This window comes from Arachis duranensis, chromosome 6 (assembly GCF_000817695.3).
Source record: "Arachis duranensis cultivar V14167 chromosome 6, aradu.V14167.gnm2.J7QH, whole genome shotgun sequence".
Taxonomy (NCBI): Eukaryota; Viridiplantae; Streptophyta; class Magnoliopsida; order Fabales; family Fabaceae; genus Arachis; species Arachis duranensis.
Window position 1 is genome coordinate 105,401,012 of NC_029777.3, and position 15,976 is coordinate 105,416,987.

Below are 15,976 nucleotides of genomic sequence, written 5' to 3' on the forward strand. Positions count from 1 at the left end.
TAAATCAGTATATAAATAATATTTTCACAAATAAATATAGGAGTCGAAAAATAAGCCATAAGATTAAGGAATAGGTTGAAATTCAGGTACAGTCGACTTCACGTGAAGTTGATAACCAAGAGTGTTAGATAATTTGACTAATTTGACTAAATTTTTATCTAACGATTCTCAATTATCAATTTTATGTAAAATCAACCGCACATTTTTCACCGAGAAATAAAGCATGTCTTGACTTGAACTGTTAAGAGTAGGTCCAAGAAAGAAAGATCGAGAGGCATGAAAATGGTGCCAACAAGAGAAGAAAATAGATCAAACCTAAAAAAAAAAGAGATAAGGATCATAATTAAAAAATATTTAATTCTACCTTTTGGCATTTAAAAAATTGAACTGCTTTAATTCTTATATTGTGGGTTAAAGAGCTTAACATCTGAAAAAATAATCGCTTTTTAAGACGTGGAAAAAACTGTTTGGCCTCTAAAAAAAATTTAGAACATAGATAAATATGCTTAATCCAAAAAAAATTTACTTTGAACTAAATAACTTATTTATAAATAAAACCTTTAGTTATTACATTTAACCAATTACATAGGAAAGTTTAACTACAGATAACGGAGATTTGGTTTGTAAAAATCAGATTTAAAAAAAAGTTTTAGTTCCTAGTTGATTTAAATTTTAAAAGATACACATCAACAAGAAAATACTCATCATTTGTTGACTTGTCAAAAAAAATTCCTAATAATCCGCAAAAGCATAAGTACCTCATATTTTAAAGAAAAATATAAATAATAAATTCTTTTATTTAAATAAAATTTTAATCTTATGCCTACGAAATTAGATTTAGATATAAAATACGATTCAAATTTTAAATCCTTTAAAAAATCATATACTTCTAGACTTTATAGTGTGTATATATAATTGGTTTTGTTAAGAAATTAATTAAGAATATCATTAATTAATTAAAAAATAAGTCTGTTATAAAAAAAATCTTATTATTTTAATTTTTTAAAATTTAAAATTAAAAATAAAAAGAATTGATTTATATTATAGTTGTTTCATAAATTTTTTATTATATATCCAAAAGCGTACCAGTGGTCAGAGTCATACATAGTTCAACGCACGTAACCTTCTACTCATGGCGCTCATTTATTACATTACCCGCTCCAGCTGTGTTTTATTTTATTTTGTTGTTGAATAAACAATGAAATTCTGAATTTAATTTAAAAAGTATTTATTTTTCAAATGGATATTTAAAAATTTTTTAAAATTAAATTTATTTACTTAGTTAGTATTTAATTAAGACTATTAGGTATGTTCTGTAATGTTTACCTAATATACTATATTAATAAACTTTGATGCCTTGAGTATCGAAAGTAATATAACTAATTTAAAATCAAATAAAATTATACATTCAAACAAAATACTTAACTAAATCTAACCAAGTTGCTATAACTACTTTTTAAATAACGTGTCTTCTTCTTCCATTTTCTCCTTCTTTCCCGTTTCTTTCTCTTTCTTCTCCTCTTTCTCTGTCTCTTCTTCTTCTTACTAACATCTCAATTGCTATTTTGTCTTCTCTTTTTTTTTTCTTCTCTTTCATTATCATCGTCTTCACCCCTATCACTACCTTCTCCTCCTCTTCTCTTTTTCCATTGATTTCTTTTTCTAATTTCATTCGTTTTCCTCCTCCTTCTTTATCATCATCATCATCATCGTTATTATTATATCGTCATCATCATTATCGTCGTCGTCATCTTCTTTACCGTTATTGTTGAATTTTTGTCATATTAATGACGTTATCTGATTTAAAATTAATTTGGATGTATTGTTATTCATGATTCAGTCTTATTTGTGTGCTTGTTTCCTAACTGAGTTTGCGTATCGCAATCATTAAATAATTTCAGTTAAAAACTAATAACTTTATGTGTATTTGTTAAGAAATTTCGGTATATTTTCATTCTGATAAGTTTTGCATAATTCAAAACTCAACACAACAATGAGGGGTCCAACCTTCCTTCTTCAAGGTGAGGGAGAATATTATCTACAACCCAACTAAAAAACACACAATTTATCCGATTATTTCTGCACATTAACATACTAATGAGATGTCATAGTACTAAAGTGTTAATCATTCCATAACTACTTGCGTTAGGCTATGATAAATTACTCTATGTCTTGCAACTGCTTCTTTTTCTTTTTTATCATCATCATCTTCTTTTTTTTCTTATTCATATTTTCTTTCTTGTTTTACCCTCTCAAGTTTCTTCTTATTTTACTCTCTTAACAAAAATAATAAAGATAATGAATCTACATTCATTCAACTAAAAGAAAAAGAAAGAAAAAAAAAAGAAAAATGCAACATTAAAAAATATATTTTTGTGTTTTTTAACAAAAATTCGGTATAAAAACTAAGAAATTTATGTGTATTTATTAAGAAATTTTCGGTATATTTTTATTCTGATAAATTTTGCATAATTCAAAACTCTTTCTCTTTCTCATTCTTATATTCTGGTTGCTTCTTCTTCATCTTCTTCTTGTTATTTCATTTTTTCATAATTCTTTTTGCAACACCAGCAATAATAAAAGAATGACGATAGAAAGAAAACACACGAAGAAGAAAGAAGAACGCAAAAAAGAAGAAAGAAAAACACAAAGAAGAAAAAAAAACGTAAAGACGAAGAAAGATATATTTGCATTAGTGAAATATGTATGTATATACTATATGTAATAAAAATAATTTTTATTAAGTTTGGGTCAATTTAATTAAGTTTAGTTGTAAAAAATACTTGAATATATAATAGAATTATTTAAAATTTTTAAAAGATAAATTTAATTTAAAAAACGATATTTTTTATTTCAAGAATAAATTTAATTATTTATTCTTTTGTTATTACTGTATTATTGTCCGTATTTATTTACTATATCTATTATGTACGTATATAATACCAATCTTTTTATTACCATTTTCTATTAACTTTTCTTATGTCGTATTTTAAAGTTATATTTTTAGATATTAGTTATGCATTAGGGTGAAACTTAGTTCAGATAAGGGGGTTATGGCTCTAAACTTTTATTAAAAAAATTAGTAATATTTTTTCAAAAAATAAAAAAATAGTTAAATGGACTCAAATATTTTACTATAACTTAAAATATCAAAGTTTAATTTTCATCTCTTACTTTTATTGCACAATAATTTTAGTTTTAAACATTCAAAATATGTTGGATTTAGACTGAATTGAGTGTATTCGCATTTCGCAACTCTTTATTCAATAAGCAACACTTCCTCTACCTTTGAGTTCAAATATAAAAAATTAGGTATTTTTATTTATATAATTTAATATTATTTTATATTTAATTGTTTATTTAATTAATTTTTTTATATAATCAAAAATATTAGAATATTCAATAAGTATTGATACTATTATATTTGTATATTGATAAAAAAATTCAATAAATATTATGAATTTTAATATTTGTCCTTCTAATTTCTTTTTTACATATTTTACAGGATATTTATTCAAATTTTTATATAAAATAATCATGAAAGTTCAATGAATTGATGCATTTTTTAAGAGGAAAGTTAATATTTAAGAAGGAGAACATATAACTTTTACAATATCAACACCTGTAGATACAATCTTCAAAATTTCAAAGAGTTGCATCTGATTAGTTTGACCATAATTTTTTTCAAACGAGACCTTGGAAGAAGGTTTTAAATTTGGCAATATCACCCAAATCAGAGAAATGGGGTTAGACGAGTTTATCTTAAATGTGGTCCATATCAAAAATATATTTACAATTATTTTCTATCTGACATAATCAAATTGGTTCTTGAAAGATTATTCAATTTCTAAATTGACCCCGAAAGATTAAATTAATCAAAATCATTCCCAAAAAATTTAAAAATGGTCACGTTAGTCCTTCCACTATTATATGACTAACGACGTGACTATTTGCTTACCTGGCTGTTAGTGTGACATGTCAGTAAAAGCTTAAAGAGCATCGTTTTGTTTGAGTCACCATTTACAACGCTTTATTTTTCAACCCTGTTTCATTCCAGTCCATACCATCCTTCTTCTCGAAACAAAACATCTCTCTAATCCCATCCTTCTTCTTTGGTTCTCACCTCCACAAAGAAGAAGCGTTGAACGGCAACCATCAGCGCAGACTGACGACGACATTGTGTTGGAGTTGAAGGTGACAGTTTTGCAACAACGTTGGTCAAGCAAAGAGTGTACATCATCGCCTTGCGTGAGAGGTAGGTTACCTTTTTTTCATTATTTTCTGAAAGTGATTGTGCTTTTGTCTCCTCATTAACGTGTATCTATGATCATTGGAAACCCATTGTTACTGTTTGTAATGTTAGGGTTTGAAAAATATGTTCAGGTTTAGGGTTTACGTTGTGACATGAATGACCCTGTTTTCTGATATTTGAGAATAATGTTTGTGCTCTATATAGCTGCATGTGTGTGTGTTTTATTTTTATTTTTGTAGTTGAGAACAATGTGTGTTTTATTTTTATTTTTTTTTTCAATAATTTAGTGTGTTGTTGTTTTGGTTGCAGATGGAAGGTCTTCCTATGACATTTGTATTTCACCATGGTAAAAAGTTCAAAACAGATGAATTAGGATATCTATTTAATGAACCAGATAATATTGAAGTATTAATGGAGATTGAAAGTGACACTCTAGATGTGTTTTTTGTGAAAGGGTATTATAAGGAGTTAGGATATGCAGAAATGAACAATTACTTGCAGAAGATTTCTGGAACACGTCTTGATGATGACTTGAGGAGGCTAGAAAATGATGCTGATCTGTTGGCCTTGGTTAAAGACTGTAGGAAGAATTATCACCTCATAAACATCTATTTTGAGCATATAGTTTCTAAGCTACATGTGGCTGACTGTATGAGTGAGGATGATGATGATGTATAACAATTGCCAACCAACCCGAAATTTATGCAACATGCCATCCCTGAACTTCCATAAAAACTGAATAAGGACCACAATGAAACAATATCTCAACTAGTTTGTAAGATCACAAAAAAATCTCCTCAGCCAAAAAGAAACAACTCTCAGCCCACCAAGTTACCCTCACCTTAGCCTACACCTCAACCCAAACCTAAGCCCACACCTCAACCAAAACCTAAGCCCATACCTCAGTCCATACTGAAACCTAAGCCCACACCTCAATCCAAACCTAGGCCCACTCCTCAACTCACATCTCAACCCAAATCTCAGTCCACGCATCAACCCGAACCTCAACTCACACATAAGCCCATACGTAAGCCCATCCATTAGCCCAAACCTTGGACCAAATCCTAGGCTGTTAAAGTTTCTGCCAATCCTACACCAACTAAAAACATCAACCAGAAAGTCAAAGATACAAGCAAAACAAGATCTGGAAGGCAAGTTAAGCCAACCACAGTTGATAATGATACTGACTGTCATGATTCATATGAGAGTGTTGAAGACAGTTTATACAAGCCTCCAAAAATTGTGGGAGATTTTCTATACAGTAGTAACAGTAATAATGGAGTTGATAGAGAATAGTCTTCAAGGGCTAAGAAAGTGGATCTTAGAGAGAAGCATAGGTCTGCTACTGACAGAAAAAGGGACAAAGCTATTGACAGTAATGACTTTAGCTATGAGGATATTGAGACTTAGTTTGGTAAAATTTTTACTTTTTAAAATTAATTTATAAAAGCTAGCTTTTAAAAGATAGCTTTTTAAAAAGTGTAGTATTTATGTTTGGTAAATCAAATTAAAAATGACTTTTAATAAATACAAACAACAATAATTGCGTTTGGTAAAATAGCTTTTAAAATTTAAAAATATTATTGTTCTTACCAGCCCGAACCGAGATATAGGTCGTTCCTTCTGGTAAGGTCGGCAAACTTCTAAGACGCGTTCCAAGCTTCGTCGGCAAGAGAGAGCGGTGGAGGTGGGTACCTGCAAAGGCACTCCGACGCTCAAGTCAATAGGTGAATATATATGAGGACTTTTTCTTAGAAAGATTGCATACCTCTTTCGTTTCTGTCCTTTGCTTTTATACTTGTTCGGATTGGGATGACCGTTTTATCTAGGTCGTAACGTCTGAGGAAGGAATTAATCATATGTCCGACGTTATGGAAATAAATGCCGATTATTGCGAATGTTCGGCCATTATTGTGGGTGCGTTACCGAGCTATAATTCATAACCGATCTTACTGGTCATATCACAGCCCCCAAGCTTAGCCTGGCTTTGAGGAGACGGGTTGAGCTTTTTTGACGAGTTATAGCTTGGTGTTTGGAGCCCCCAGGTCAACGTGGCTCACTCAGCAGTACTTTCTCTTCTTCTTTTTTTTTGTGATTGTAGGGTTCAAAATATATCAGTATAGGGCCTGTTTTATTGGGCCTTGTGCATAGTCATTATTATGATTGGGTTCAACTTCCCAAGTTGGTTCATAACTGTTCTACGTGGGTGTTGATGAACGGTTTAGATTAATTGATGGAACTGAAAAGTTCATTTAATTAGTGGCTTAGAATGAGGGTGGTTGCTCTGTTTTTTCGTTTAAGTGTGAAGCTTCAGTTTTTCATAGAAGCATGAGTACCAGAGGTTAGTAAACCTTCTTTACTTCTACCTTTGCTAATTTTTCCTTGAGAATGGGTGATAAAAAGAAAAAGTTTTTACCTCAAGTCGAAAGTGTTGAGGATTATAGTTGGGTTGATAGGGACGTGCACATACGAGGGTCATTGTTTTCTGATGTTGAGAGTGTCAACAGGGTGAATCTGGGTAGGATAGCTAGGGCTGGGTTTCGGCTGGAGTTGTTGCCATGCAGCCGGTCTGATCGCGTTTTTCATAGAAGAAACGATTTTCAAAGCTTTTATATGTATAGCTGCGTCATGGAGGAGTTGCGAGTGAAACTTCCTTTTACCAGTTTCGAATGTAATGTGTTGAAATAACTGAACTGTGCGCCCTCCCAAATACATCCTAATGGCTGGGCTTTTATTAGGTGTTTCCAAGGCTTGATGGATTTCCTTGAAATTGAACCGGATTTAGAACTGTTTTTTTGTTTGTTTCAGGCTAAAGGGGTATGGAAAGGCCTGTGGATTAATCTGAATAGTACGCCAGGTTTTTCGGTTTTTAAACTTTATAAATCGTCTTTTAAAGATTTCAAGGAAATGTATCTGAGAGTGAAATCGGTTGATGAAGAATTTCCGTTTTACATTGATGAGCATTTGGGGGAAAAATTTCCTATGTACTGGTGTTGCCACCCGCAACACATACTGGGCCCCGAGCTCATAAATGGTCAAAATGAGTGTATAATTTCGTTTCTGCTAGAGATGGTTGAGAAAAGTGGTTTAATTTCGGTTTCTGATTTACTTCCTTGGGAGGAAGATAAGGGCTCTGTTATAGAATACTTTGGTAAGGATTTGAAAAACTGTTTTCTAGTGTTACCTGTTTTTGATTGCCTAGCTAAATAACTGTTCAATGTTTTCAGCTGGTACTTTTCCAGGGGTGACCGCATCTAGCTTAAGGTCTCGATTTAAAACAAAAAACTTTGAGGGCTCATCGTCTAATCAGGACAAGGCTGATGGGGGTGCCGAGGTTAATCAGCCGCTGCCGAGGAAGAAGGCGATTGTTTTTAAGAAGAGGAAGTCAGAGTCAGCTTTGTCAGGTGATATACAGGGTAAGGAGGAAAATGTTCAGCTGGATGATTTGTCAAATTTTTTGATGAAGCAGCAGAGGCTACACCTATTTGAAGAGGAAGGCGAGAGCTCGTCGGTGTGGAACAAGAAGTTTCCCTTTAATATTGTGGCCGATGAAGTCGTTCAGACTGTGACGGATATTAGGCGAGTAGAGGAGGTTGGGGATATAGGGGTTGATCAGTTTTTACAGGTATCTGTTTTTTTTTTTGTGTTTTACGAACTGAACTTTGATCTGTGGGTATTAGGTATTGGGGTTTCGGCTAGCTTGCATTGGGCGGAGTCAAGAGAAAAAGCACAGGAAGTCTATTGGTGAGGCTTCGCAAGTTTCCGAATTAAAGGAACAACTCTTGCTGAAGGAAACGAACGTGACTGATTTGAGGAAAAAGTTGTCTGAGGTTGAGACTGAACTGAAGGTCCAAAAAGAGTGCTATGAGGAGATTTCTGGTTTGCTGAAGAAAAAAGAAAATGATTTGTCGAGTTTGAGTACTCAGGTGATTGAGGTGTCGGCGAAGATGAAAGAGCTTGAGAATCGTAAGGAAGGAGACATTCTGGATGCTTTCGCTGAGGGGTTCCAATGAGCTATTAATCAGGCGAGGTTTTTGTTTCCGGAAGAAGATTTTTCGGCCATGGATCCTGGCAAAGTAATTCGGGATGGTAAGCTTGTTGACGATGAAGAGGTTGGTGAGGAGGGAGGTGACAGTTTAAATGACTAAACTTTTTTTTTTTGAATTGAGAATCTGGTTTCTTATGACTGAACATTAGTATTTTGTATTTAAGTGTGAAAAAACTGTTTCGATTGGGGTTTGTTTGCTTCCCAATCGTGTATTTTGTTGCCCTTGGATGGCTTTAATGACAGTTTGGGTTGTGCTATTTGCGCATTCGTATGATAGTAATGCGACTTTAGATATGAGCTGTTTCTCCTTTAAAGGAGTTTGATTTTGTCTAGAATAAGTCCCTTTCGGGGAATGAATGATCAGTTTGATTTATATGAAATGAAATGTAAATTACATTGTATGAACAACAGTACCTGTGAAATGTTTTAATTTTTTCAAGGTAAGCCAGCCTCATTAAAACCTCCACGAGCAAAAACCCTTTGGGAAAAATTCTCATGGTAGGAAAAAGAGTACTGGCCTGTTGATTTGCTAACTGTAGTATCGCTTTAGGGAGCCAACATTCCATGTGCTAGGTAGTTTAGTGCCATTTATGTCTTCTAACTTGTATGCCCCTCTGCCGAGGACTTCAGATATTCTGTACGGACCATCCCATGTTGCTGCAAGTTTCCCATGGGATGGAGGTCGGCGGGCTTGTTCTGTTTTTCTGAGTACCAAGTCACCAGTGTTGAAGGACCTTGGTTTCATCTTCTGCCCATATCGTCGGCTAAATTGCTGCTGTAGTGCTCGGTGTCGAATGGCTGCTGTTTCTCGTATTTTTTCGATTAAATCGAGTTCTGCTTGCCGAGCTTGATCATGTTCTTTAGCTATCGTCCGCATTGAGCCATGTGTGACTTCTATAGGGATCATAGCTTCAGATCCATATACCAAACGGAATGGGCTTTCCTTTGTTGTTGAATGAGCAGTAGTATTATATGCCCATAATACTTCTGGCACAAGCTCGGCCCATAACCCCTTTGCGTTGTCGAGCTTTTTCCTTAAAGCCTGGAGGATGACCTTATTAGCGGCTTCCGCTAATCCATTTGACTGTGGATGTTCGACAGAAGAAAAATGCTGTTTTATTTTAAGATTCTGCAAAAAAGCTTTGAAACTTTGATCGATAAATTGACGGTCATTGTCAGTTGTAATATTATTCGGTATACCAAATCTGCATATTATATTTTTCCAAACGAAGCTTATCATTTGTGCGGATGTGATTTTCGCCAAAGGCTGTGCTTCAATCCATTTGGAAAAGTAATCAATTGCAACTACCAAGTATTTTACCTGTCTTGGAGCGGTGGAGAATGGTCCTAGAATATCGATTCCCCATTTTTCGAATGGCCAACTTACCGTCGAATGATGAAGATGCTCTGCTGGTAGATGAATGGTCGGCGAATGCCTCTGACAATTATCACATGTTCTGACCTTGTGTTTGCTATCTTCCCATATCGTCGGCCAGTAGAACCCGGCTCGGAGGATTTTCTGTGATAGGCTCCGAGCTCCAGAGTGTATTCCACAAATTCCTTCGTGTGCTTCGGATAATACAAGCTCGGCGTCTGCCCTGTTCAAACATTTTAATAAAGGTCGAGAATATCCTCGCCTGTACAGGTTATCATTTAACAGTGTGTAATAGGAGGCCTGTCTTCTGAATTTACCTTTATTGTCAATGTGACTCGGAATTGTTCCAGAACGGAGGTATTGAATGTAAGGTTGTTGCCAATTATCTTTGTCAACAATGTTTAGAATGTTATGTGTATCAATGCTCGGCTTGTCTAGTGTTGACTGTAAAAGAGTAGTGGTGTGTGCCTGTGTAGTTGCTAATTTCGACAGAATATCCGCTCTATGGTTTTGTTCCCTAGGTATGTGAATAATCTGGATTGTTGAAAAATTTTGTAATAGTTGATTGACAATATCCAGGTATTTTAATAAGATCGGGTCTTTTGTTTGAAAGCTGTGGTTCACCTGTTGGACGACTAATAATGAATCACAGTAAACTCTTAAATTATCAATATGTAGATCAGTTGCTAACCTGAGCCCTGCGATGAGGGCCTCGTATTCGGATTGGTTATTGCTAGCCTTGAATGAGAATCTGAGGGAGTGCTCGAGGACTATTCCATCTGAGTTTTCGAGTAGTATTCCAGCGCCGGCGCCTTGAGGGTTGGAAGCCCCGTCTACAAATAAGGTCCAGGTTGGACTTGATGTGTCTGAGCATGGTTCCGTAAGTTCGGCGACAAAGTCAACTAGGTATTGGGACTTGACCGACCCTCGTGGCTGATATTGAATGTCAAATTCCGACAACTCAATAGCCCATTTAATTAGTCTTCCTGCTAATTCGGGTTTTGAAAGAACCTGCCGTAAAGGTTGTCCTGTTCTGACGATGATTGTGTGGCTTTGGAAATATGCTCGGAGGCGTCTTGATGAGAATACTAGAGCTAAGGCAAGCTTTTCCAACCTTGGGTAGCGAAGCTCGGCGTTTTGTAAGGACTTGCTCACGAAATAGACTGGCTGTTGGTTCCGATCTGTTTCTGTTACAAGTGCAGAACTAATAGCAGTGTCAGTAATGGATAAGTATATGTATAACGGCTCGATGTATATTGGTTTTTGTAAGACAGGGGGTTTTGAAAGAAATTCTTTTAAATTCTTGAAAGCCATTTCACAGTCTTGGTTCCATTCAAAATGCTTTGCTTTCTTTTTTAAACATTGAAAGAAATTTGAGGATTTAGGTGCCAAGCATGGTAAAAATCTAGATAAAGCGGCTAATCGTCCTGTTAGCCGTTGAACCTCTTTTACTGTGGATGGGCTTTGCATGGTGAGTATTGCTTGACATTTTTCTGGATTTGCTTCAATTCCTCGGCTTGTGAGGATGAATCCGAGGAATTTTCCTCCCTGCACTCCGAAGGCGCATTTTTCTGGATTTAGCCTCATGTTGTATCGTCGGATCTGTCCGAAGATTTCAGTTAAGTCTTGGATATGAGAGTCGCCGAGCTTTGTTTTGGCGACCATATCATCAACGTAAACTTCTATATTTCGGCCTATTTGCTGCTGGAAAATCTTATTCATCAGCCGCTGATATGTGGCTCCTGCATTTTTTAGACCAAAAGGCATAACATTATAGCAATAATTTCCATTTTCAGTTATGAAAGCCGTTTTTTCTTGGTCCATGGAGTGCATAAGAATCTGGTTATAGCCAGAGTATGCGTCCATAAAGCTTAAAGTACCATAGCCACAGGAGTTGTCAACCAGTGTATCAATACAAGGTAGAGGGTAAGCATCTTTTGGGCATGCTTTATTTAAATCAGTAAAATCGACGCACATGCGCCACTTACGATTACTCTTTCTTACCATAACCACATTGGCGAGCCACGTTGTAAATCGGATTTCTCTGATGAAGTTGGCATTAATGAGTTTTTGTACTTCGGCAATTGATGCTTGTCGCTTTTCGGTGCCGAGATTTCTTTTTTTCTGGGAAATCGGCCTAGCTGCTGGATTTAGTGCCAATTTATGTGTTATAATAGAAGGATCTATTCCTGGCATGTCAGCGGAGGTCCATGCGAATAGGTCGGCATTCTCCTGCAGAAAGCTTGTGAGGCTTTTCCTATCTTCTGTACTCATGGAAGTTCCTACAAAAGTAAATTTTAGTGGATCGTCATTTAAAGTGATTTTTGCCAACTCCTCGTTCGGTGTAGGCCGATCCTGAAAGTCGGCGCGTGGGTCAAGTTCGGATATTGTTATTTGTTCCGACTTTATCGAATTGACATGTGATTGTCCGACTTTTTTGAGTGGCTTTAGGCTCGTGTTGTAGCATTGCCTCGCCTCCTGGAGATCTCCGTGAACTGTTGCTATGATATTGTCCTGCACAGGAAACTTGACACAAAGGTGAACAGTAGATACGATTGCAGCAAATTTATTTAAAAAGGGTCTGCCTAATATAACATTGTATGGGCTAAAACAGTCGACTACAAGATACTGAATATCCTGTGTATTGTGTAATGGTTGCTCACCGAGTGTGGTTTGTAACCACACTGATCCCAGTACGGGAACTCGTTCTCCTGAAAATCCAACCAGGTCTCCCATGTATGGCTGCAGAATGTTGTTACTCAGCTTCATTTTTTCGAAGGTGGTGAAAAATAGGACATCTGCACTGCTTCCTGGGTCGAGTAAAACTTTCCTCACTATCAGGTCTCCCAGCTGAATTGAAATGACAACAGGGTCGTCCAGATTGGTATCAACACCGTTGAAGTCGGTTGGTCTGAAAGTTACTTCTGATATATTCGTCAGTGGCCGAGGATGGCTTGGGGCATCCGTGATTGCTAGCATAGCCCTGTAAGTTCGTTTTCGGGCTGAGCTTGTCTGTCCTCCTCCAGCGTAGCCCCCGGAGATACAGTTTATTACCCCTCTAGGTTGCGCCGGTGCCTTGTCCTTTCCTTTTGAGGAGGCGCCAGCTGTTGACGTGTCGGGTGTGGGATTAGTATTTTTCTGCATCTGCCCTGCAATAAATTTGTCGAGATGTCCTTGCCTTGCTAGCCGTTCAAGGAGATCTTTAGCGATGACACATTCGTCGGTGGTGTGTCCGTGTTTCTGGTGCAAAGTGCAATACTTTGATCTGTCGACACTTTTTGACTCGGGATAATTGCCAGCTTTGCGAGGAGGCTTGATTAGTTTGGAGTTTAATATCTCCTTTATAATATCGTCCCTTTTTGTGTTAAATTTGGTGTATGAGTCATATCGTGGAACCGGCTTAAATGCTTTTTTGCTATCCCGAGGTTTATCGTCGTCCTTATTTGTGGCCCATCTTTCCGTTTTCCTTGCTTGTCTGAGTTCTTCAACGTCGATCTGACCCTTGGCCTTTTCACGAAATTCGGCTAAAGTTTTTGGCTTTGTCACAGCGATAGTTTCCTGGAATTTGCCAGGGCGAAGGCCGCTTTTTATGGCGTGTAGATGAACTTCTGGATGGAGGTCGGGAATCCTCATGGCAACCTTTGTAAAGTGGGTGATATAGTCCTTCAGACTTTCTTGTGCTCCCTGTTTTATGGTCGTCAAATAATCAGAATCGTGGAGATATATTGCGGATGCTGCAAAATGATCTTCAAATTGGGCAGCCAACTCCTGAAAACGAGATATCGAATCTGCAGGCAAAGAACAAAACCAGTCAAGTGCAGGACCGTCTAAAAAAGATGGAAAACATCGACAAAGAATTGGATCAGATGCACCGTTAACGATCATAATAGATCGGAACTTCTTGACATGTTGCTTTGGGTCACCCAACCCGTCGTATGGGGTTAAAGTTGTCGGCAGAGTGAATTGTCGGGGGAGTTGAAAGTTCATTATATCTGCTGTAAAGGGTCCTGCCGAGTTGTCAGGTTGTTCTTCCTCGTTATCGGGTTGGGTTTCATCATGCTGCCGATTTCCTTCGTTGTCGCTTTGTGGTGTCTCCGAGACATGAGTTCGTTCGTTGTTTTCATGATCGTGGTTATGATGCTCTAGGCGAGCTTGTTCTAATTGCGCGATTTGGTTTTGCATTCTCTGGTTTTCCTCCGCCATTCGCTGATTTGCTTGTTGAAGTTCAGTCACCATCCTCAGAAGTTCGGATGGAGTGGGCGGGGGAGCATCAGCCATGAAAGTGTGTGGAGATTTTGGGGCCTGCCGCGAATGATGTTTTTAAAATTTTTCGGGCCCCACGGTGGGCGCCAATGTTCTTACCAGCCCGAACCGAGATATAGGTCGTTTCTTCTGGTAAGGTCGGCAAACTTCTAAGATGCGTTCCAAGCTTCGTCGGCAAGAGAGAGCGGTGGAGGTGGGTACCTGCAAAGGCACTCTGACGCTCAAGTCAATAGGTGAATATATATGAGGACTTTTTCTTAGAAAGATTGCATACCTCTTTCGTTTCTGTCCTTTGCTTTTATACTTGTTCGGATTGGGATGACCGTTTTATCTAGGTCGTAACGTCTGAGGAAGGAATTAATCATATGTCCGACGTTATGGAAATAAATGCCGATTATTGCGAATGTTTGGCCATTATTGTGGGTGCGTTACCGAGCTATAATTCATAACCGATCTTACTGGTCATATCAATTATAAAAGATATAAATTTAAGCGTTAAATTTGAAAATTAGTTAATATATGAGATTATATTAGACTTTTAAATTTTGAAAAGTACAAGCCAACTTTGAAAAGCTCTATCTTAGTTGCTTTGAAAAGTACCCTGATCTTTTAAAAGCTGCAAGCACAAGTACATGGTCTTTTTGATTTACAAAACACAAAATGAGGAGCTTGTGCTTTTAAAAGGTACAAGCACCTTTTCGAAGAGTTTTACCAAACCAAGCATGAATCTAATGAAAACTCTTATGCACGTATTCTTTATTTAATTGTATATGAGTTCATTGCATATAGTCACTTAATTGTTGTATTATAGTTCTTTCTGAATTAATTTATTGTATTATAATTGTGTGGTGAATTGATGTTATTTTAAATTTAGAGGATGATTTATTGTATGAAGGATCATTAGAGGGAGATGAATGGCAGTCAGAATATTCTGATCAATAATTAGACTCTGAGGACGAGGGTTCAGCTATGCATCCACAGTATAACGACAAGGCCAAATTTGGTGATCTAAAGTTTGAGGTAAGTATGGTTTTCAAGTCCAAAAAAATTTTATGGCTGCCACTAGGAATTATATTATTCAATGGGGTAGGAATATAAAGTTCACTAAGAATGACAAGGTTAGAGTGACGGCTATTTGTAAGAGTGAGGACTGTCCTTGGGTAGTATACTGTGCGCACAATCCAAATGATAGTTCATGGCAGATAAAAACATTAGTGGACAATCACACTTGTGGAAGAAAGCGAAAAAATAGAGCTGCAACTCAGGAATGGACTGTGAATAAGTTGTATTCAAAACTAAGGGAGCACCCGAAAATGAAGCACAGGGAGGTGTATGAGTGGTTTGTTAGGAAGTGCATTGTCAAGCTGAATAGCACATGTATAACCAGAGCTCTTAAGAAAGCTAGGAGGATAGTTGAAAGGGATGAGATTGCATAGTATGGGTTGATATGAGATTATGCACATGAATTGCTTACTGACAATCTAGGTTCTACTGTCCAAGTGGGTGTCATTCCCATCACTGATAATCCACTTCAATTTGAGAGATTTTATGTATGTCTTGATGCTTGTAAAAAGGGTTTCAAGGCAGGGTGTAGGCCGTTAATAGGGTTGGATAGATGATTCTCGAAAAGCTTACATGGAGGATAGCTTCTCACTGCACGTGGGCAGGATGCAAACAATCATATTTTTATGATTGCATATGCTATAGTGAATGTGGAGAATAAAGACGATTGAAAATAATTTCTGGAACTGCTCCTCACAGATTTGGGAGACTACAAAGCAAATAACTTGTGTTTCATCTCAGACATGCAGAAGATGAGGATTAATTTTACTCGCAATTTAATTATTTAGGACCATTCTGATTTAATGATATATCTTGTTAGGATTGAATTGATTTAATGATGTTTCTTTTAAGGACTTAACTGACTGAATATCTTTTCGGGTTTCATTGTTTGTGCAGGAATTAATCCCTACGGTGAAGGAACTGCTACCATCAATTCACCACAAATTTTGTGTCTGGCATTTATGGAGAAACTTCT

General features: G+C 36.6%; 1 protein-coding gene across 1 annotated transcript; it reads right to left on the reverse strand.

Annotated features, from left to right (window-relative positions):
• Window positions 1-8,829: 8,829 nt before the first annotated feature.
• Window positions 8,830-13,953, reverse strand: LOC107495411 (uncharacterized). Its single transcript, XM_016116562.1, has one exon. It carries the CDS (start codon window positions 13,951-13,953, stop codon window positions 8,830-8,832), a length of 5,124 nt encoding a protein of 1,707 aa, XP_015972048.1.
• Window positions 13,954-15,976: the final 2,023 nt, after the last annotated feature.